Source organism: Rhodnius prolixus, unplaced genomic scaffold (genome assembly GCF_049639745.1).
Source record: "Rhodnius prolixus isolate KJV_2025 unplaced genomic scaffold, Rpr scaffold_6, whole genome shotgun sequence".
NCBI lineage: Eukaryota > Metazoa > Arthropoda > Insecta > Hemiptera > Reduviidae > Rhodnius > Rhodnius prolixus.
The window spans coordinates 38,304,176-38,326,777 of record NW_027411634.1 but is presented as its reverse complement, the minus strand read 5'-3'; the positions used below and the strand labels follow the sequence as shown (position 1 = coordinate 38,326,777).

At 31.2% G+C, this 22,602-nt stretch overlaps 3 protein-coding genes across 6 annotated transcripts in view; 1 reads left to right on the top strand and 2 right to left on the bottom strand.

Moving 5' to 3' along the window:
- Positions 1-653: 653 nt before the first annotated feature.
- On the bottom strand, positions 654-5,642 carry LOC141460595 (lipid droplet-associated hydrolase-like). 3 transcript variants are annotated; one of them, XM_074140766.1, is made up of 5 exons: positions 5,485-5,642; positions 3,931-4,167; positions 2,477-2,802; positions 1,707-1,898; positions 654-1,623 (listed from the first exon to the last, which is right to left on the bottom strand). In XM_074140766.1, the coding sequence occupies exons 2-5, from the start codon at positions 4,130-4,132 to the stop codon at positions 1,417-1,419; spliced, it is 927 nt and encodes a 308-aa protein (XP_073996867.1). In that variant the 5' UTR covers positions 4,133-4,167; positions 5,485-5,642; the 3' UTR covers positions 654-1,416. The 3 variants fall into 3 exon arrangements, with proteins under 3 accessions (XP_073996867.1, XP_073996868.1, XP_073996869.1); XM_074140767.1 differs by having other exon boundaries at positions 5,496-5,640; XM_074140768.1 differs by lacking the exon at positions 5,485-5,642 and adding an exon at positions 4,965-5,243.
- Positions 5,643-5,739: 97 nt separating this feature from the next.
- Positions 5,740-22,602, top strand: part of gig (TSC complex subunit tuberin) — a 36,780-nt gene continuing 19,917 nt past the window's right edge. Inside the window, exons 1-2 of one of the 2 annotated variants that reach the window (XM_074140760.1) lie at positions 5,740-5,886; positions 16,896-17,201. The gene's annotated coding sequence lies outside the window, so the exon portion shown is untranslated. Of the gene's footprint in view, positions 5,887-15,352; positions 15,493-16,895; positions 17,202-22,602 lie in introns of those variants that run through there. The other variant, XM_074140759.1, reaches the window with a different exon arrangement.
- Positions 7,128-20,641, bottom strand: LOC141460592 (uncharacterized). Its single transcript, XM_074140761.1, has 12 exons — positions 20,349-20,641; positions 19,295-19,420; positions 19,108-19,200; positions 18,796-19,023; positions 17,583-17,900; positions 13,952-16,547; positions 12,903-13,060; positions 11,284-11,461; positions 10,968-11,169; positions 10,330-10,435; positions 8,861-9,004; positions 7,128-7,542 (listed from the first exon to the last, which is right to left on the bottom strand). The coding sequence occupies exons 1-12, from the start codon at positions 20,517-20,519 to the stop codon at positions 7,453-7,455; spliced, it is 4,410 nt and encodes a 1,469-aa protein (XP_073996862.1). The 5' UTR covers positions 20,520-20,641; the 3' UTR covers positions 7,128-7,452.

Genomic DNA, 22,602 nt, shown 5'->3' with positions numbered 1-22,602 from the left:
GATACAGCAAAAAGATCTAAAACAATCTGATTACGCTAACCAGAATGCTCCTTTTAATATTAATCGTCAAACTTATCAATCGATCTGAACTTTCCGAATCTTGTTGCATTTTTTTACAATCCGTCCACAGAGACGACTGAGGCGCCTGGCGACCAACAAATTGATTGAAATTCACCCAAAATCACTTCAAATTTACTTAAGCATATTAGCTCAATTTTAAACGTTCAATATAAAATGAGTATTTTTATTTATTTATTTAATTTATTTTTTCAAATTATGAATTCAGGGTGTTTATGAAAACATAATTAAATATAAAAGATTTATTAATAACAAATTACAACAATGAAATAGAAAATAAATGTAAAATATTATAAAACATACAAAAATAAAAATTTGTAATCTAATGTACAAAATCTTCAACTAAAATTCAAAGGTAAGGAATTTAAAAAATACAGCGTTTATATTTCTTGATTGTTAAAACGAGCCGTAAAAATATTTCTTGATGTTAATCATTCATCTTAAATGAAAGACATGGTATCAATTCGTGATTTCTAGTCACGTTTAAACACTTTGTTAGTTCAAATTATGATTTGCACGCTATTTATCTAGAATTACAATATGTACTTTTTATAATATAATATAAATATTTAATATTATTAATATTTCTTTTTTGATAAATAAAAAGACCAAAAAATTGGGTTTGTAAAAGTCGTGAACTTCAATGTCAGAAATAGTGTTGATGAAGATCAAGTACAGAAGTGAAAATCCACCTAGATTTTCCAGTTTCCCAAGAGAATTTGTGTTTTTCGACAGAAATTAGGCTTTTCTAATTATTATAATGTACTCTGAGATTAAGCGATTCTTGATGAGCAACAGTTTTAGCAAGGGTCCCTTAAAGTTTAGGAATTACACTACCTAGCTCTGGTCTGTGATTTCTGTATGAGTACTTCAGTTGTCAGGGTTCACTGTTTGGCTGGGATACTCGTAAGAACGCTAAGTTCTCTAAAGAAGTGGCTCACAGACTTCCGTCTGAAAAGATCATCTTTAGACTATTCCGCTCAAGTGTACAGAATATATATTTAAAAATATTTCCGGGAGCTGGATGGATGATCGATTGCAGAGAAGATTTGTTTGAAGAGTTCAGCTCACTCACAAGGAGTGTATTACTTAACTGGGTAATCTTGAATTGTAAGAATGTGGTTTCATACTTGTGTTTTAGAATTATTTAAAAAAAAATTACATCAGTGATTTGTTTTTCCTTATTTAATAAAAGTCATAAGTTTTCAGAAAATTATTTCTAGGAAATTTAGGATTTTTCTTGGAAACACCTCCACCGCTCTTCTCTAAGCTTCAGATACTAACATAGTAGAGAGTATTTTGAAAATAATTACTATTTACTATCGCTGTTTAAAGAAGCTACATATTCCTCTTGATTTCTTCTGCCAATAAAGTAGCTATCTTTTCCGACGAGTTGAAAACAAATGAATGCGCAATAGATGCTTCTAGCATTTTACACTCCACATTAGGATGGGTCTTTCTTAGATTCTCATATTGATAAAGTGGAGCCCACCGATCATTTGGTAAATAATATGCGTACATTTTATCACAGTTCTGTTCGTATACCTTAGAAAATGATAAAAAAAATAAAAATGTAAATAGTTTTGCCGGGAAAAAAGGAAATCAAGAAAGTAACAAAAAAAACTTACGTCTTTATCAAGTTCCTTTATTTCAACCATTTCATCACTAGCCAAAAAGAAAACATATTTTAACACTTGTGGCGTAAAGAGTTTCAGCAGACCACTTACACAACATGATTCTATTTTTAAGGACGCTGAGTATATTATTACAAAAGCGTAAAGTAAAAACGCTCTGATTTTGAAAGGTAGGAATGTAAATATCTGGAACAAAACAAAATCTAATTTTTATACTTGCACTTACAACGATACTAGAAAACATATAACTATGCAATAATTTAAACGGAAAAATCAAAGATTTATTTCCTGACTTAAATAGTTCTCAAATTGGGTTCCGCATTTGATGGAACATTGGTGTACCATAAAAAAAAAAAAAGTATTAATCATAACAATAAACAGTATCAAAAAGGCAGTAAAACTGTTACTTTATTACAGGGACGACAAAAGCAAAAGTACCAAGGGATAGGAGGAAAACAAGTCATAGATCTCACTTGATCTATTTATGATCAAGGATATCAACAGAACAAATACAGCGTACCAGCAAGACTTTAAAGCATTCTTAATTTTATATCTGTCACACTTAGTTCAAGTTGAATGAAAAGAATAGGAAAGAATTCAAGTTCCTTAGCATTTCTCAACTATGTAAAAATTATACAAAAAGAGTATCATTCGCGCTGATTAAGATGGCAATTTTCAATTTTCTCTTCAAGTTATATGAAACAGGCACATACATTATTAACAAAACAAAAAAACAAAATGCACTATTATTATAAACAACTTACCCAAGCCAAAGAAATCAGGAGTGGTGCAATTCTTCTTAAAAATACTCGAAAAAATGCTCCATTTGGTGTGTTAGCGATATGCTGTAAAGTTGGAGTCACTAAATGCACCTGTTTAACTCTGTTTGCAAAATTCGGATCTTTCATCAATTCTACACAGACTTTAGCACCAACTGAATGCCCAATTAAATAAATATTTTTATATTCTGGAATATAAGTTGATATAAAGTCTTTTTTATGCTTTACCTGTCCTTTAAAATTGTAAAAATCTGGATTACTCTTTATTGATGGCAAAACTAAGTTTTCTTTAGCAGGTGGAACTTGATTCCCTAAAAAATAAATTTCAAAATAGTAAACACAATTACTTTTGCAATTTTTATTTGTTTATTTACTCATCTTACTGAAATTCACAATTGTAATTGTAGACATAATAACTAAATTAGCAATAAATAAATAAAACAGACTACTGGGAGGGTTGTCAGGAAGCATACGGGATGAGGGGCGGCTGTCCTGTAGGTGTGGAAGTTGGGAATTCCAGGAATCGAAGTTTAATATAAAAAGGTAAAAGATTTTAAGTTTATCTTGTTTCTTGATATATATAGGGATAAAATAAAATGGAGTGTTGATGGATGCGTCAGAAGTTTTTGGATTTTTAAGTTTGGAGGTGATAAAGGTTGGAACGGTCGGTGGAACCACAAACTTTAAAGTAGTAAGTCAAAATCGTTTAATGAGTGCTATGCACATGAGACGTTTCTTGTATAAAAGCCTTTTTTAGAAGTCTTTAGTGTATGTTTATTTGTTATCTTTTAAGTCATAGATCTAGGGTTGGCAGACTAAAGCACAGAAGTCAAAGAATTGAGTTATTATTGTTGATTTTTTTTTTTTACTCAAAATCGTACCAAAGCAAATAAGTCAATCTCCATAGTGTATGTCACCGAAATCAAAAACGTTCTTTTTTACATTCAATAATGATAAACACTTAAGGATGTACCTAAAGCACATAAGATGACTTATGTGAAAATTGTTATTTCTGACTTATGTACTTTAGTCTGCCGACCATAGTTTATATGGTTTCCACGTCTTTTGTGGTGTTCAACATCAAAGGTTTGGAAAGAAATCTTGAAATATACAAAAGGTAAACTTATTTTGCGAGGTTTGAAGTAACATTCTGGCACCTCTTACATTAATTTTTATCCTCCATTTTATAAACAGTTTTTCTAAAAAGTTTGAAAGGTGGTTCTGTGTGAGAAGAATCGATGGTACTTTCATCTGCGTAGTTGGTGAAGATAGTCTTTGAGGAGTAATTGGGACATCTGCAGCGATGAATACTATCTGAATCTGGACCAGAATAAAAGATAGCAGTATCATCTGCTAGTAGGTGCTTAGAGAGTAGTCTTTGAGTCGGTTGGGTTATCTACAGTGAATTTATTTACACATAAATAACTAAATTAACTAACCTGCATGACAGAGAACCCAAACTGGAATGTTCATTAGTTTATGTAGTGTTAGTAAAAATTTCTTATAAAAATCCGTTATACCAGGATTGCCAGGAATGAAAAGTAATATACTGTCATTTTCATTTTTATCTTCAATCCAATTTCCCCAGGTTCTCACTGCTGTCGGTACACTATTTGAAGTAATCCATCCAGATTTGTACATGTTAAAATGTTTTGGAATGATTTCAGAAAGGTGAACTGCAAGAAAAATAATAATTATTAGAATACAATGTAAAAGTAATACAAATACGTTACCACTTTGGCATTGACAAAATTATTCTCATCACATGAAGATTACTTTTTATTTTATGTGATTCCAATTCAATCGTTTTTAGTACTTCTATTGTTTATGAAGAGGGATAGCTAAAAGTTTTTAAGGTTTCCCGAAGAACTGAATGCCAGATTTTAACTAAAATAATAATAATTTTTGCGTAACCACGACAATATAGTGGTTATATGCCTGTAGAGGTAACTGATATGGGCAACTATTTGGGTTTACAGGATCTACAAATTCAGGCAACCGAATTCATTTATTGGTGATCATACTATCATTCATTCTGCAAGCAGTCAAGGATATGTGGTGGACATAGTATAAATTAACTTGTGGGAAATACCTGGACCTCCTAGGAAAAAAAGGACCTAAGGCGTTAGCTCAATAAACCTCATTTGGCTGCACCTGAGAATAGGTCCGTCCTCATGATCCAACCTAATCAAAACTAGCAATTCCCTTTTAACAGTAAAGAAATAGAGTAGCAAATTACAGCAGTTTTTGCAGGGGAATTTAATAGAAATTCTTAGGCAATTTTAGTAATTTCAATATACTTGTTAACTGTTCAAATTTACACAATTTGTGTGATACATTCACATTGCATTATCTACTATCAATAGTGATGAAGTAAACGTAGATTAGCTTATTTGTTTTTTAGTAATCTATTCCGACCATATTTATAACCATTAATTATAAACGAACCACATATTAAAACTCCTTCACTAACCTCAAGTAAGATGAAAAGGTGTAACACTTCCTTATTGCTACTCGTTGATAAAAATTAAAATGAGACTAATTCTTTGCCTTAAACGGGAAACCCAAGAAATATAACGCAGGGCGAACTGTGTGTATCTTGTTTGCAATTAACAATTAAACAAGAGTTAAAAAAATCACTCACTCACTTATCTAAAGCATTATAAAATAACAAAGCGCGCATTAATTTAAGATTCGGAGTTTAGAAACACAATATCAGGGAACTTCCCACGTCCTTCAGATAAACTTCAAGGCAAGACTATAATGCAATTCTGTCCCAAATATTCCTAAGGAACTGAAAACGCTAATATCTGGTACTAATAATATCTAATATCTGGTATTGTAAAACTAGACGTTTAATAAGAATCTTCGAATGAGAGTAGTTTCTTTAAATTTAAATATCTACCGTTAATGCTGTACTTAAACTTTTTAACTGTTATTTAAAAACAAAATATAAAAACCAATTAAGATCATAAAACAAAAAAATAACATACCTAATACTCACATAACTTCAAAAAATGTTTTGTTAACAAATGGTTTATAAATTTACAATATAAAAATTCGTTTCTGCAAGACAGATTTTGAGAACCTAATAGCTTTTCAAATGCTGAGTTTTTATCTGAAAATATCCTCGACCAACCATTTGCGGATAACAGTATAGGAGGTAATTGGTGATAACCTGTTACATTTGGGAAGATAGGCCAGAGAACGTTATGTGAACTTCTCTTGTTAATAAAGAACAAGTGACTGGTTCTTCTTAAAATAAAGTATGTTAATGCATATTTACTGATGCCAAATTCAATACTCTCTTTTTGTTAAATGTGTTGTCAAAATAAAACCTACATTACATTAAAGAGCTACTACACTTTATAGAAGTACCTTATGAGTTGATACATGTAAGCATTTTTTTTGTTTAATTTTTACCATTCAAGTTTTAATGACAATAATAGCAAGTCATTATTTAATCTTTTCCGAAGAGATTCGAAAAAAATTGTTTTCTTAAAGATACGAACTACTTACAACCGTTTCAGATTTCTAACTTGTCTTAATTAGCCAGCTCCATTCATGTATTTTACTATGCCACTAACAAATCTCCTCAATAGTTGTACTTGCTAGATTAAAGATGTAGAGGGAAGGTTTTTACAAAGCGGACGTTCTAAAGGATTTATTGTGGATCCTTTAAATGTTAGTATTAAAGTAAAGTAATGCCTATTTTTTCAGGCGGGCTTTACCTCACCAATTAGGTGTCGTGGACGGAGGCGACTAGCAAACGTAATTTACTATAAATTTCTCTTAACCTTTAAATAAAAACCCAAGTCCTAGACCGGGAATCGAACCCAGTACCACAATTAAAACTGTCCGGTAGGACAGTTGTGTAAGGGTATGTATTAGCTTTGCAGGTCTCGCCTCTAACCGTACGGCTACCGTGGCGCCTTAACTGTTAGTATTATATACAAAACAAAATGAAATAGTGTGAATTTTAGTTAGATCATACCACGATAGTTTGCCATTTAGTGAGCTAGGCCCAAATAATTGGTGATAGTAAATATGTCTCCAAGTCCTGTGTGTATTCTGTGAATGTTGGAGATGTCAGTACTAAGTATTTAGTCGCCAAGATTCTTCAGGATATGAACAGTCCACTTTCCTCCAAGGGATTTACGTTTTAATTAAAAGTTTTAAATAATTTTGATCTTTTCAAAAACAAATTGCTTTATTTTAGCTCTCAAAACGATATTTTAACAGTTTATTATTTTGAGTAAGCCAATTCTTTCTTCATTGAGGTGTCATCTAGTGTGGTATCTAATAATTAGGACTGATCTGACGGATTGATTAGGGCTTGAGATGAAGTTCAGATCTTTGTTTAGGTTGTCGGCGATCAGGTTATTTCACGTTTCAGTTATTTGAATAGCTGTGAGTTTCAAGTCCAGGATTAGATGATAAGCTACGAAGCGCAAGCTTTGGAATAGCGTACGGTTTGAAATCGCAGCTCGAAAGGAAAATTAGCTGATCTCGTAAAATTGTAAAGTCCATAAATTAAAGTAACGAAATGGGTGGTCTTTGAAAGTTTTTAGATATGCTTTACTAGTAAAACAATATTTTTTTATTATACTGACTTATCTACATTAATCTCCACATCAAAATTAAATTGATTATAACGTTTTTACGCTAAACAATTTTAAATTCCTAAGTGTTAGAAACTTAACATATCAATATAGGAATATAAATAAATACGACGTGACAAATTTTTAATCATAATAACAATATAAAAAAAAAATTGCGTGTACAAGTATAATTATCCCAACCACAAGGGTACATGAGAAAAGCATATCATCCGCATTGTTGGCTTGTCTTTTCCAAAAAGTGAGCAAATTATCAACAGCCATAATTTCCTTTTTTGACGAGAAAATTTCAACAAATATCCAAAATAGCACATACCATCCTTTTTTAAAAAATACTTCTTTTTACGGAATTTGCTTACTCCAGGTATGTAAAATTCCACATTGTTGTATGAAGATTACTTTGAGATCTGAATCACATTTGGATGCAGAACTCTGAAATAAGAAAATAAAATTTAAAATTATAGTATTGAGCAAACAGAAATGTTTACCTAGATAGTATTCAACACTAACTATTTTCTTGGTTTCCACCTAGGCGAACACTAAATACTAAACTCTGCAATATTGATTTTTCTCCCAAGAAAAACCTTTATAAAATAATAATGGATTATTGGCATATCACTTTATACTAATAATTGATTAAGTCCAGCATATCTAAGTGTGTATCCTAATATTTGCTTATAATTCATTGATCTAGTTGTTGCTAGCTTTAAAGTTTGCTAATTTATGAGAAAATTGGTTGAAACTGTTGGTGGTTCCAACACAATAGCTGGGGGAGTAAGACTTTGATAATATTTCTGGTTATTAAATGTATAGTCATATATAATTATTGCAAAATTTAGATTGTCTTACAATGATCGCACTGTGTTCCCGAATTGATAATGCTAGAGTTTCTTTAGTCAATTAAATACTGGTACAGTGGAGTCTCGGTTATCCGTCATGACCGGGACCGGACAAGTGACGGATAGTCGAATAGACGGATAATGGAAAAAACAGGAAAATTTCCAGATTCTTTTGTTTAACGTGTATAAAACTTTGCATTAACTGGTATACATATTTTATACGTTTATACGCTTAAGCCTTAAAGTTTAGGTATCTTTCATTATTCAATTCATTCTATTGTGTATTAAAATTAATGAATACAATGTCTGCAACATAATTTTTTTTTTTAAATTTTTAAATACTGAGGAGAGTGACGGTGGTTAATTGGAATAGACGGATAAAAGGTTGACGGATAACCGAGACTCCACTGTAGATTATTACAATACCTAATCCACAAAATAAATGGGCTAAGTTAAAATTAAGTTGCTTTCCTTAATATACCTTAATACAATACACTATTTTTTACAAGTATGATTTCTGATTTTTAAAATTAAGACAGTATCAGTTAAGCTTGCTGCACTATTTATACTTTTTTTGTTGACTATGATTGCAACTTCCATATATGCATTATTACTATTAATTTCAACCATTTAAAAAGTAATTTACAAATATTTTTATTTAATATTTGCAGAGTTCGTTTTTTCAGTTTAAACAGGAATATTTAATTTATTATTGTTCTGTTAAATTTTTTGTTTGTCACTATTTCTATTCAACTGAATACAAATTTCTCTTCACAATAAGGTGGTCATATTTTACTTTTTTCTTACCGTCAAAAATTCTTTATTTTTGTAAATATATTATTTCTATAATTTTTGTAATCGCAATTTCTTGCACATAAGATTTTTTATTTTTATTGTATCGTAATATTTACCTTAGTTGCAATTGTTTTTGCTTCTGTAATATCATTTATTCTTAACATTGCCTCAATTTGTTTCTTGTGCTGCATCTCTTTTTTCAGCTCCAAAGTGAGCCGTTTTTCACAGTCCAGTGCTTGATCAAGCTTATGTCTTAAGCGCTGTAATTCAAATATACAATTGAAAAAATAATTATACTGGAAAGTAAATTTTCTTAAAAATGAATCTAGTTAATTACAGTGGATTGAAGGGTGGATTTGCTAAGTAGTAAGTTTTTTAATGATAGTTCTTAGTATATAAACATTGAAGTAAATAAATAAATACTGTAGTCTGTAGCTGAAGGAAGTGTAGGCTGGTACTGGAGGAAATTGTTAGTATGGTGAATTTGTGAATTTGAATATCTCGAATGTCTAGTTCTCTGTGAAATCGCATGTGTGTGGTAAAATGAATCAGGGTGCTTGTTTAGTGCAATACGTAGTACCCACTGAAATAGTTTCGTTAGTATGTTGCTAGGTGTTACTAGGTGTTGTGCAGTTTCCAAGGGGAGCATTTGGACCAGAGTTACGTCGAGATAAAACTAAACATTTTTTCGGTTATGGTTAATGATCTTAGTTCTGAAATTTTCTTAGAGTAAAGATTTTTGCTTCCGTTTTCGATAGATTTAACTTCAGTTTCCAATTTGAAAAAAAAAAATTGAATTGAAAAAACTTATTTGATGTCTGTCAGCGAGTGATGCTTTAGTTAATGTCGATGTTGGATGAGGCTAACATTGAGTTGTCCAAGTGTAAAGCTTTCGTCGATGTAGGAAGTTCTTGTAAGTCCGAAGTGAAGAGTTTAAGAGTAGCTTCCGACGAATGTGTCGTCTAGTATTGTAAATGTTTTTAATGCAAAACATATTTAATTTTTAATAATATTTTATAATAGCAAAATTGTAGAATTAATAAGCTGAAATGATACTCCAAATTGGGATGGGATGGGCCCATTCTTTCCCTGAACTACTCTAAAACCAATTTTTCCACAAAAATTATCCCTTAATTCTTTTTATAAAGATCATTTTTTGCAAACATTGCCTCAGAAAATTGCATTTTGTGAGTATTTTTTTTTTGATACTATAGTAATTTGTAGCTCTTCAAAGCTTCGCTTGTAACTTTCTCTTAAGGGGTAAAGAAAGTTTTGCTACCATCTCAAATTTTCCATCTCTAGTTTTCATCAGAAATATCCGTTTTGAGGAAATTTTCCTTAGTACGAAAAAGTGGTTTTTAGAAAATATTTTGAACTGAACAACTCAAAAATAAGTTGTTGCTGAAATGCAGAATTAGAAGTAAATCCTAGAACCAAAAGTAAAACACCTTCTTTTTTTACTAAATGGATTTTCTTCTGAGACTTTTTCAGAGAAATAAACTATTTACTTTTCATGTTAACTACTTTCAAGACCAAACAAACCAATGTTCCAACCAACAAAGTAATTTTTATTGATGAAACTTACCAAAAGGGACAATTCTAGTTGATCCGCGTGATCACCTTGAGTTGATAGTTTCTCGATTTCATTCATTAAAGTCAAAGATCTAGTCTTTTCATTTTGCAGCATATCTCTACAAAATAAAATGGATAAGCAAATATAAGGATGATAATTATACCAACAAAAAAAACCTATTAATTCCTTCGTTGAACAGCTTGGCGTGGGGAGGTAATTCTAGATATCACAGCTTAGAAGCTTGTGAAGGAAATAGTACTAACATTCCTAGAACATAGTGAGAGAAGGGTTAATTGTGAACTTGTCAATGAGTTGTTCCTGAGGCTGTTCTGGAAATTTTTTATGAAGATGATCAGTAAACACAGAATCTACGTATATTAGACCTCGTTTAAAGAGAGTTTTTTCTTCTTAGGAACACTAGAACTAGAAGGGATCGGCAGAAAAAGTCATTTTTGGTATTGATTTGACTTTGGAACTCCAACCTACTTCAGGAACCTTAATCATTTTGTGAGAGGAAAAGGGTGCCCACTTATCGCTTTAAAAAAAAAAATAATACGTGCTATACAGGAAACTATTGAAATAAGGATGGAAATGAAGTTCATTAGATTGTTTACAATAGAAATTAAAAATTAATCAAAAGACCGTCTTACTCGACTTCCGCCATACGAATTTCCAATTGTGAACATTTATTTTTTAATTCTTCTTTTTCAAGTAGTAGTTGCTCAGATCTGTTGTATTCTAAACCTAGCCTACATTGTATATCATTACTGTGATTCATTTCTTGGTCGAGCAATGAAGCCATTTCCCTAGTTTTCATCTGTTCTTCTTTAATTTTCTTTTCCAACAGGGCGGCTAAATCGGAAAACAAATGAATAGTTTAAATAAGTAAGTTTTAAATGCTAAATATGATTGATATATGATCAATTTAAAGGATAAAATTTTAAAAAATAATAACTTTTAATGTACCATTTCTTTTGATTTGTTGATCCTTGTGAGATAATTCAATTTCTAGTTCATTTATGCGATTTAAATAGAATCCACGCTCAGTCATTATGGAAGATGTGGATTCGAACAATTCATCGCCTTTAACATCTGGCATCGGAAACAAATTCCTACCATTTGCCATAATTTTTTTATACTTGAACTGTATACATGGAAAAAAAAAAGTAATAATTCATTTTATGCGTAATACTATTCTGGCCTCTAGGTGAGAGGTCATCTGAAGTTCAGTTTTTTTAAAAGTTCAATCTGTTTGGAGAGGGAACCTAGAATATTTTACTGGACTTGTTGGCTCAAAATGAAACGTATGATAGAAGCTTTAGTGGAAATTCTTACACCAGATTGATGAATCAAACCTTAATGATGGTTAAAAATCCGAGACCAAATCTCTGAAGTGAAGAAGAACAGTTTGCTACAACGAATTCGATTACATTTGATGTTTAGGACCTGTTCCCCTGGCAAGACAACCAAAAAAGATACATCGCGCCAATCCCATGTATGTCAAATAGAAGAAACCTCCCCCGCTTTTATCGATGTGGTTGAAGTACTCAAATTAACGATTGCGTTTCACAAAAACAGGAAAGGGTGTTACTATGGTCACAATCTGGGCTAATTCTTCAGGGATCTTGGTGCCCTTTTACGGGTATCCTAGTAACAAACAACACTTACAAAATACAGTAGAGTACTTGTTGCAAATATTTAACTGGAGAAAAGAGAGTTGCTGTGAAGGAATTTGATTAGACATTACAGACTGAAATCTCTTTTTATTGAATTAAGGCTCCCGAAAACACACGCTTATTGGTTCACAATATTTGTGAGAGTATATGAAGCTGAGCTTATTTATGGGCGAAGGATTTATTAGAGAACTTAGTTTTAAAGTAGCAGAGTAAATTATTGTTAAATTTTGCGGTGTTGGTGAAGAACGTGAATATAAACGGATTATTTAGGTGTGCGGTTAGGTGTGACTTGGCTGATTTAGACTGTTGGCTGTAAATGTAGTAACGGAATGGTCGTACTTTTTTTTTTGTAAACGTCACCTTAAAATTCCTACATATTTGGCAGGAAGCTAGTAGTTTGTCTTTCTTGTTTCCTATTGCAGTGAAATATGGCTCCAAGAAAAAGCAGGGTCTTTTCTTTTACTCCCGTAATTGATTCATAAGAGATTTCACCTTTTACAATAACTCCTAATACTGACTGGCCTAATCCTAATTTATGCATACAGGTTAATCCTTATCCTTGATATTGCATACGCGCACAGCAGCACTAAAGACTCTGAAGCGAAAATATCTGAAAAAAGTTCAGTCTAACAGCGCCATTTTATATTTCTTGTAGCTTCTACATCGCACTGTACAGCTTTGATTGATGTATTATAAGAAATCACTATCTGGAGACGGCAGTGCAATGAGAAGGCAACAATGACCGCTCCTTAATCTAGATAATAAGTTCTTAATGCAAACTGTGAAATTTCTTCTTTGTGCTAACTCTGCTTTACATAGTTACACAGAGAGAAATAGTTATATTTCAGGGTACATTTTAATCTTAAATTAAAAAATAATTAAAAAAAAGAAAGAAAGAAAAACACTTACCATAATTTCATCGTGAATATCCTTGCCTGTTATTATATCAGAATTTTGCTTTGATGCAGCAGTAATATTCATCACTAAAATTTGATTTATGCTTGCTGCATCTCCCTGGCCAAGATCGGGTAAATTAGGGATGAGAGAAAAATTTTGCAACGCGCTCTCTTCAAAAATTGAAAAAAAAAAAACTGTTTTAATAAATACTTTCTCATCAAGAAATTTATAAAATAACAGTATTATGTTAATTATCCGGCATTATATTTATTTTCTTTTTTAGTCTTTCAGACTATTCTGCACTGATACCTGAAATGAACTGTAATGGCATTTACTGAGACAACTCATTTTACAGCTTCCCCAGTCAATGAAACCACCGACCCAGATTCTTTAAGGAAGTTCTAGGAAAACGAAGAGAGCTGGGCAGCTGGGGATAACCACTCTCTTAGTGCTGCTATCTACGCCACCGTAAGGCTCTTAGATATAGGAGTTGGAAGTCAGGGATAACCGCACCTTATTATTCTAAAATATTCCATATAAAAAAAAAAAAAGTAAGTGGGATACCATACCCTAGTGCTAAGAGAGAATAAGTAATCTTATCTGCCACCAGTGGAAATCACAGTAGTTAAATTTGGTTTCAGTGCTGAGTACTCTTTAACAAAAAAAAAGTACCCAGGCTTAACCCTACCCAGGGGTCAGTTCTCCCCTAGCTCCTGAGATGACCGATTGCTTATCCCATAAAAAGTTAATAGCAATGTCTCCTGTACCATCTTGACGGTCTCCAGCCGAAATGTTTTCAGAATCGGGTAATTTGGTTATCCTTCGGAAAAAAAAGAAGTTATCATTCAGAAGCTCAATAGGGTAAGACTGTAAGGTATATTCACAATATACTGCGACACCAATAACTGCCGAAGAAAACAAAATAATTTCTAAATTATAAAAACTCTATAAGTGTGTAGTATATTAGAAACATAGTAGAAGTAAAATTCTCTACACCAACTGATAAATCAGCTGTGATGATGGCTTTCTTCGACGGATAAAAGTAACAACAAAATGCTTACCTTTTACGGGTACAGTATCATCTTCGTTCCATAGAAACGCCTTAGCATCATCCTCACATTGTGTACAATCATCGACCATTTTATTTTTAGTAGTTGTTAATTTTTTAATTTCTTCATCGAAAAGAACCTTATACTTGTCATTTAAATTAGTAAATTTAAGATCATACAATTCTTTAAGGTTTCTTTGATGTTTAATAAATTTTCGCTTTATCTTTCTTATATTTTTTTGCATATCGTTTTTTATTTTTTTAATTTCAACTTCTTTCTCTTTTGAATTTCTTTCATTTTCAAGAAATTTAGCCTCTTCCAATTTTTTTATAAAAAGTTCCTCTTTTTCGTTCAATAATTTTACATAATTTTGTTTTAATTTTTCAATTTCTGGATGATAGAAATTTACGGCTGTACCTTTTTCCTGGCCAATTTTAGATTCTTTTTCTAGTTTTAATGTTGACAATTCTTCTTCATGTAATGTTTGTATTTTGGCCACATTTTCATTGTGAGTTTTCTTTAGAAATTTGATATCTCTTTCGTATGAATCTTTCATGGATTTTAAATTGTTTAAATGTTGGCGGAGAGCTTTTTCAGTTTCAATAGTATATTCTTTTTCAATAGTCTTGATGACTCTATCGTAATGTTCTTTCATACTTTGTAATTCCCTTTGATTGAGTTCCTTTAAATGCATGTCCTCAATGTTTACTTGTACAGAATTCGAAACAGGCACCAATTTAGATTTAGCTTCCTCTTCTTCTTTCTGGATTTTCTGTATATTTATCAATTGTTGTTTAAGAGTTTCTATAATTTTCAAATTTTCAATATTTCTTTCCTTCAATAGATTCACTTGTGCATCTAATCTTTCTTCTTGTTGTAAATATCTCTTGTTAAATTTTTGTATTTCTTTTCTACTGTGGAGAAGTTCATTTTTATATCTATTCAATTTTTTCAATAGTTTTATCAAAGCTTCTTCCGTTTTATTTTTATCCTCTTCACGTTGCTTATCTCTAACTTCTAGAGTTTCCAGGTTTAATTTTAGTTTCATCGTATTGTTATTGCATTCTTCAATATCTTTTATTAGAATTAATTTTTCTTCTTGCAGTGATCTATTTTCAATTGTTAACTCATCAGCAATAGTATTTAGATCATTAATAATTTTCTCTGATAGATTTAATTTTTTCTGTAAATCATGTACAAATTTATTAACTCTTCTTAAATTTACTTGCATTTGAAGAATTTTTTTCTTATGGTCTTGTTTTACACGTTTATAATGTCTTAATATTTTCTGTAGATTTTTATTGCAGGATTTCACTGGAATCAATCCTTTTCCCTCATCTGGTTGTTGAACATTTACGGTTGCCTCTTCTACAGAAGCTACATAACCGCTTCCAGTTTGTGTTGTCGGCAGTTCTTCAATGGTGCTCTCAGCTATTGACAGTTTTGACTCAATCATATCAACATATTGATTTTGCTGATTGATGGCATTCTTTAAAAAGTTCATCTTTGCCAACAGTTCTTCTGATATGAGCTTATCCTGGTCCATTGCTGTTGTGAGTTGATTAATATCTTTATTAATCTCATTGATACTTTCCTTTTCAGAGTTTATATCATTGACAAAGAAACTATAAATAACGTTAACGTTTTGCTCATTATAATTAATAAATGTTTCTAATACTGATACATAACTATTGTATTCTGAAAATGTAGTATCCAAAGCGTTCAAAAGTAGAGAATTGTTATAATCTCTTAACGTTTTCTCTGAATTTAGTTCACTCACAGCCTTTATAAGCATATTGTCTGTATTTTCAAGTTGTTTATTTGTTTTGTGCAGCTGTTCCTGCAAAGAGCAATTATGTTGTTTCAACTGCTCAACCTGACAGATTTTCACAGCTTTCTCTTCTATACAAGCAATCAGTTTCGCTTCCAACGAGCTGATTTCCTCATCTTTTAGATAAAGTGATGATTCTAGAGATTCTATTGAAGCTGTTAATTTCTTTATTAAAACTTGTGCTTCATTAAATTTAATAATATATTCATTTGGTATCATTGTCTGTATACATTGTTCACAGATAGTTTTATCATATTGGGTAAATTTGTCAATTATTGTGCAGTCAGTTTGGTTAGCTGCATTATTTATATGAAAACATTCTGGTGTGATGTCAGTTTTCCAAATTTCCGTTTTGATCTCTTTTAATATATGTTTCATGTATGTTAACGCTTTATCTAGATCTTCTGATGGATATTCCATATTTTCTATTGAGTTTAATACATAATCTAAATGTGAAAAATACACAATAGATATGGATGATTGTGGATAAATTGAGAGTTTTTTAATTTGTTTATCTTTTTCATTTAGATCAAATTGTAATTTTTTTATTACTGTAACCATATTTTCCGAAGCTGAACGAATTGTAGTAAATTGCCTTTTGTATGAGTGAATGTGCTCGGCTAGAGTACAATTTGAGATTCTAAACTGATCTCGTAGGCTTTCCAATTCCCTTACCAATTCCTCAGTGGCTCTAAGTTGATTTTCAAGTTTTTCAACTTTAGTTGTTTCTTGTTTAAGTTCAGATTTTAATTGAGTCATATTTCTTAACAGTTTTTCCTGAAAATGTTTTAGAAAAAATCTTTTGATTATAAAAATGATAATAAATGTTTAGGCATATTGTTAGGAAGAGTTAAGCTTCATGGTAAGTTGGTGTACTTCACAGAAAGTGAAGATCCCGGGCTCGAATCTGCAATCCCTACGTTTTGCTATGTGGATGTTGAGGAGCCTTAACTGAAAGTTAAGCCAAGTAAAATAAGTGTGATACCATGATTTTCAATAATCATTGGCATTTAGAGAAGCGTTATAAAACAGATGTAAATTGAAAATTAAAAATATGGAGTGGACAGAATAGGTTCTTTCCCTAGTACTGAACCTTATTAATAATCAATTCTCTTTCATTTGTAGGGTTTTGTAAATTTGAAATTAAACGGAAGTTATATGCTAACTGTCGCGGCGAGGAAGAAGCTCCATTGAATAGCCTGTAATTGTGGAAGTTTCAATGAAGAAAAATTAGGATACATCACCTGATGGAACGTATCAAGAGGGCGGAGTTATTGAAAGGTTCGCTTCATTCCCTTCAAGGATACTTAACACTGGAACTTGGCTACCTGAGGAACTTGGAAACTTTGAGAGAACCAATCAATTATCCTTCGGAGAACATTTTGAAAGCTCTATTCAGCTTGAGAGCATTTACATCGAAATGATATTTGTGTAAGTGCATTATGTAATATATTTATGGTGTTCGAGAAGACGAGGTCTGCAGTTAAAAAAAAAAAAAAAAAGAAAAAGTGTCTACCACTTTGTAAAATATGTCCTAACGCAAGAAGGTAATTAAATGTGTCCAAATTGAATTGACAATTGTTAGCCATTCCCTGCATACCCAAATGGATCATCAACTCTAAATATGTCTGGAGCGCGAGAGTGTAAAGGTTCATGCAAAGTATATGATTAACATCCATAATTTTATCCCTTTGATTTATTTTATATTTAATTTTTTCGATGCTATCGGAATCACTGTTATCGCTCTGGTTTTTAGAGGGTTGCAATCGAAAGATATTGGTTTCTATTTATCGAATAAACAATCTTATTTACTTCTTTATGAGAAAAATTTGCCCTTAAATTCTGCATTTCCAATGTCATATCATGTAAATCGAATTCTTGTTTCTCCACAATACTCAATAAAAATTTAATTTTATCATCTCTAGCTTCTAGTTTATCTTTTAATTTTTTTTTATCAACTATTGCATTCGATACTACTAAAGCTCTTGAATTTCTCTCGGTTAATTCATGATTTTTCTTTAGTAATTCGTTTATTAGATTTTCTTTTTCCTTTTGTAGTTCATGCAATGACTTTAATAGACCGTTGTACTGTAGCTTTAAGGCGTTATTGTCTGACATCAATGCGTCATACTGCAACATTAAAAAAGGAAAATACAGAAAATTAATTACGAGATACTTAATTGAATGGATCTAAAGCTTTATCCTACTATCGGAACCTGGTTGTGATCTTAAATTACGGTAAAGATGCTATTAAAACTCATAAAATCGAAAATAGTTTAAGAATGTCTCAGATCTCAATATTTGGGAAATAATAAGGTTGCCCATATTTAAGGCTAGAATTTCACAGACGAAATAATAAGGAGGTGGCCGATATTCTTGTAAACTAAGAAACTCCCTGTTCTAGAAAGTTGAATCCAGGATTGAGCATTAATCTGAACTAAGTAAGTCAATAAAAATCTTCTTGTTTGCCATTGTTCAAAGAAGATTTGAAGCCAGTATATTTCGTCCCCTGTACCTAGAAGAATTTAAGGGTAAAAGGTCCTTAAATTAAGGACTTGGAACAAGAGACATTTCCTAATTAGAGAGGGTGAAAAACCGTTTCACAAGTCACGGAAACCAACTCCATATTTCTACCATCTAATTAGTGCTAGGAACATTCTAGAACTATCTTACTTCAAAAATCTATTCTGCTACGGGTGCCTGTTCAAAACAGTCGTAAAAGTCCATGAGTTCGTCAGGATTTTTCGGGCAGACTTGTCTTAAATTAAGCTTTAAAGGCATATGAGTTTGCTGGATCTGGTTAATGGTAATACTGCAAGTTTTGCTGGCCGAAGGAGGAGATTCACTCCACGTCTTCTGCTTTACGATGAGAGGCTAGAGCAAGTTAGTTAGTTTCTTTTAATCGTAATGAAAAATAAGGAACACCCTTTCAAGCTACATTGAGGCTTGCTTGAGAATTTTCGTATGGCTCTAACCCATGGTTATCAACAATTATTGGTAAAAGTTACCCATACAAGAAAGTTACCCTTTTTTCAATATCGCTGTAAATATCTAATTTTCTACAAAGATATGTAATTTCCTCTTCAGCTGTTATTAATTGTTGTCTGTCGCTGCTGTTTAGTTTAGCTCGTAACATTAAATTCTCTTTTTTAACATCTTCTAGATAAAACACTTGATCACTTAAATCATGGACTAAATTTCTTAAATTGTCTATCTCTTCATCTACGTTTACAGAAGTCTGTGCATTATTTGGCTAAAAAAAAAAAAAAAAAAATGAAAAATGTGAGAAATATTTTTTAAAAAAATTATTAAAAAATATTAAACTCAGAAATCTTACTTTTATCTCTATCGGGTCGTTTGCCGATTCCAGGACATCATCTCTAGAACGACCTTCTTCAAAACTATTTGAATTTCTTTGCTGAAATTCATACTTTAATCCAACAAAAAAAAGTTTTCTTTAAGTAACGATGTACCATGACAAAGTAATGAATAACATAAAAAGGTTATTTTAACAAAACTATTACCAATTTTTCATCAGTTACCGATCTCCTAAGTGCTGCACGTTTCCTTCGTCTTAGGTTTGATCTTTTTGTAAACAGTTTGATAAAATCTGTTGAAATTTTAGCGGGGAATTCATTAGGATCTACTGACTGAAATTGAAAAAGGTTTATTAATTAGGGGTTCTGGGGGGGGGTCGTAATTTACAAAAGGAATTTAAAATACTCTTCAACAAAAACTTTATAGAATAAATCTCTTAAGATGATTGAAAAAATGTAAACTAGCTTAATTTAAGAAAATATTATTTTGAGAGAGAAATATTTAAAAAAAGTTTAAATCAATATTTTATTATAGGATGGTTCTAGGATTTAATCTTGATATGTACCATGGTACTACTCAAACCCAAATAAAAATTTGATCTTTCTGCGGTTTTCTGCTTTTGTTGTACTGATCATAGACAGTCACATAGAACCAATTGGTAAACACCATTTTTTGTGTTCATGCGATCTTAAAACGTGCAATTTTCCCGATGAAAACTTAAAATTCAAAATTTCTTCATTATCGCAATACCTCCACTTACTTACTTAGTGGTAGATTTGGGAAATGAAGGGAGTGACTATAAGCCAAGTCCATTGATATCTATTGTGGCTTCCTGATGTATTAGTGATTGAGCATAAATCTAGCCAGTCTGTTAACTATTTAACGAGTGAGATGAGATCGAGATAGCTTATGAGTAAGGACGCTAAACCAAGGTAGTTGCGCACACCAACCCTTGTGAATTGTATGAATGCTAGGAGTACAGGTAAGAGATGTTTGTTAGACTGGGATTCCCTCAGGGACGCTAGTGGGAGAATAAAAAATTCTGCACCAGTCAAAATGAAAAAATATAACGACTGATAGATTGTGTATCTACTGCTTATTATTATTATGTTCTCACCACAGAACCAGTCAGAAAGTTAGTTGAAATTATTTTAATCGAAAATACAGTAAAATTGTGGATTTTAACATTTTGCGCGAACAATTTAAAAGATCTACGTTGAAAATTAACGCAAAACAACATTAAAAGCATTTATTACTTACAGAATGTGTAAAGCTATCTAAAATGTATTGCCTTTGTATATGTGGATTGCTACTCCAAGCTCGACAGTCTGTACATGAAGCAACATTCTTTAATTGCCCAACATATCTTTTCTTAATACTCTCATGTTTATTTCGATTAAAGAATTTATCTCTATATTTCAAAAATGACATAATGCCATTTGTTTACCTTTATTTCGTTTTTTACGAATTCTAGTGATATTAATCTGTTTATTAGTTGAGGCTTATTATTATTTTATTTATTTTTTACAATATTACTATGGTAGTATCACGTGTGAAGAATATTTGTTGATTTATTTACATGTGTAACTGTAAAATAAAAATCATAAGATATGGGTATTATTTTTCTTAATTTTTATGGTCTTTCGATGTTTGTTTTCGATAAAAAAAACAAACGTCCTTGTCTTTCTACCGTTTATTTAATTAAATTTTTACCATGCTTGAAATTTTTATTAAAAAGACTGAAGGGCAATGATGACCCTCGAAAAAAAATGTTTGCAATGAGTGTGCGAAGTTTAAAGAGAAAATCGTTTGAAAATTTTTAAATAAGCGGAAAAACCATCCAGTAAAGAGATACTGTCAAGTGATTTTCATCGCTCATTTACTAGCGGTTCCATGGGGGGTACACAAACGAAATATTAAGTTTGAGCATCCAACGATTTTTGCAATATTTATATTCACATATAAATATACAAATTATTTTCTAAAAACAATTTTTTTTCGAATAATGGAATCTTAAAGCGGGATGTTTCCTATAGAAAATTCAAATTAGAAACCATCACAATACTTCCCTTTACTCGATTAGTAAGGGAAAGAAAAGAGCCACAATATGATTATTATTCCATAATAATTTTTTCAACATGTTCAGATCTTTATCAACCTGCTGCACTAATTTACTACTTTAAAAGATATTTTATCAAGAAGCTTTACGAATTTTAAAAAATAGTTCAAAAACTATTATGAAACAATAGCAATGTATGTATTTACATTCACATATTTTATCTAAAGTAGTGGATTTTAAATGAATTTAATTTTTTTAGGACAGGTCATTTCTAAAGATTAATTACGATTTGTAAACAAAGTTTGGATATGAATATTAAATAACGAATTAATAAGGAATGTTTGGAGGGCACAAAGAATAATGAAACAAATATGGGATATTAATATGGAATCATTTGAAGAGAGTATTCTTTTTAACCATCAGTATTTCTAATGTTTTTATTTATTACTTTCACTTATTTCTTTTCCGATCATGTCAAGTTTTCTATTTTGAATTTTCAATCGAAATCTATGCCTTTATGTCCTTTAAGGTTTTTAGGAAAGGGGATACCATTTACAGTATGTTTGTACTATATACGATAGCCCCCCAAAAGTTACTGAATCATGAAAATCTATTTTCGGAAACACTTAAAGAAGATTTTTTCGAAAATAGGCTTAGACTCCTGTTTCTCGCACTTAGATCTACAATATTTGTAGAAAACATTTTACACGCAAATTTGAGCCACTTTTGGCGACAGGTTGGTGATTACGCTTTAGTTAAATACATTTTATTGTATTGTATGCGACCTAAGTCTTGTATATTGTTAACAAGGAACAAAGTTGCTAAAATTGTGCTTTTAAAAAAAGTGGCCTTTTTGGTAGAGCGAATTTCCTCGAATGTTTTTAAAGTTTATATGATTTTCTTATTCTTATTAACCAATCAAACTGAACATTAAAATAGCATACTAATTAATTCAGTTCTAAATGAAATTTTAGTAAGAATTATTAGGTTTCCTCATGCGTAATTGTTACAGTGAAATAACTAGTATATATTATTAAAATTTAGAATTTGTTGAAAATCAACTTAGTATAGTAATTTACAGCCATAAGAATTGCACTGAGAGAAAGACGTATGAGTCACACTATAATTTTTATTTTGTATAGGCGAACATAGGGATGTCATAAAAAAAAAGGCAATCATTCCAACACAATTTTGGTAAAAAGCTTTCTATAAAATGTTCTGTAAATGTAGCAAATAACCATTTCATTTGTTCAAGCGGTTGGTAAGTCGTGGCAAAAAAGTTATTGATTCGTTTTTTTGTTTTTTTTGAGATGCTGAGTTCCATTTTGAAGCTAAATGAAGATGGAAACGAAGAAATTAGTTTTTTTTTTAGAGTGTTTAGTTGTTTATTTTCCCCCAGCGTGTGGATTACTCCTACCATTACAACTTAAATAATTTTGTAATAAAAGTTTTTCC

What these genes read in the sequence shown, in the direction of transcription:
- LOC141460595 (XM_074140766.1), bottom strand. Translation starts at nt 4,132, where the DNA reads ATGTACAAATCTGGATGGATTACTTCAAATAGTGTACCGACAGCAGTG. An exon ending in TCCTGATTTCTTTGGCTTGG is followed by an intron (nt 1,899 to 2,476) that starts GTAAGTTGTTTA and finishes GTTTTGTTCCAG; the next exon opens with ATATTTACATTCCTACCTTT. An exon ending in TAAAGGAACTTGATAAAGAC is followed by an intron (nt 1,624 to 1,706) that starts GTAAGTTTTTTT and finishes TCATTTTCTAAG; the next exon opens with GTATACGAACAGAACTGTGA.
- LOC141460592 (XM_074140761.1), bottom strand. Translation starts at nt 20,519, where the DNA reads ATGTCATTTTTGAAATATAGAGATAAATTCTTTAATCGAAATAAACAT. An exon ending in TGATACTGTACCCGTAAAAG is followed by an intron (nt 13,061 to 13,951) that starts GTAAGCATTTTG and finishes CAATTTTTGAAG; the next exon opens with AGAGCGCGTTGCAAAATTTT. An exon ending in AACTAGAATTGTCCCTTTTG is followed by an intron (nt 9,005 to 10,329) that starts GTAAGTTTCATC and finishes TTTGAATTACAG; the next exon opens with CGCTTAAGACATAAGCTTGA.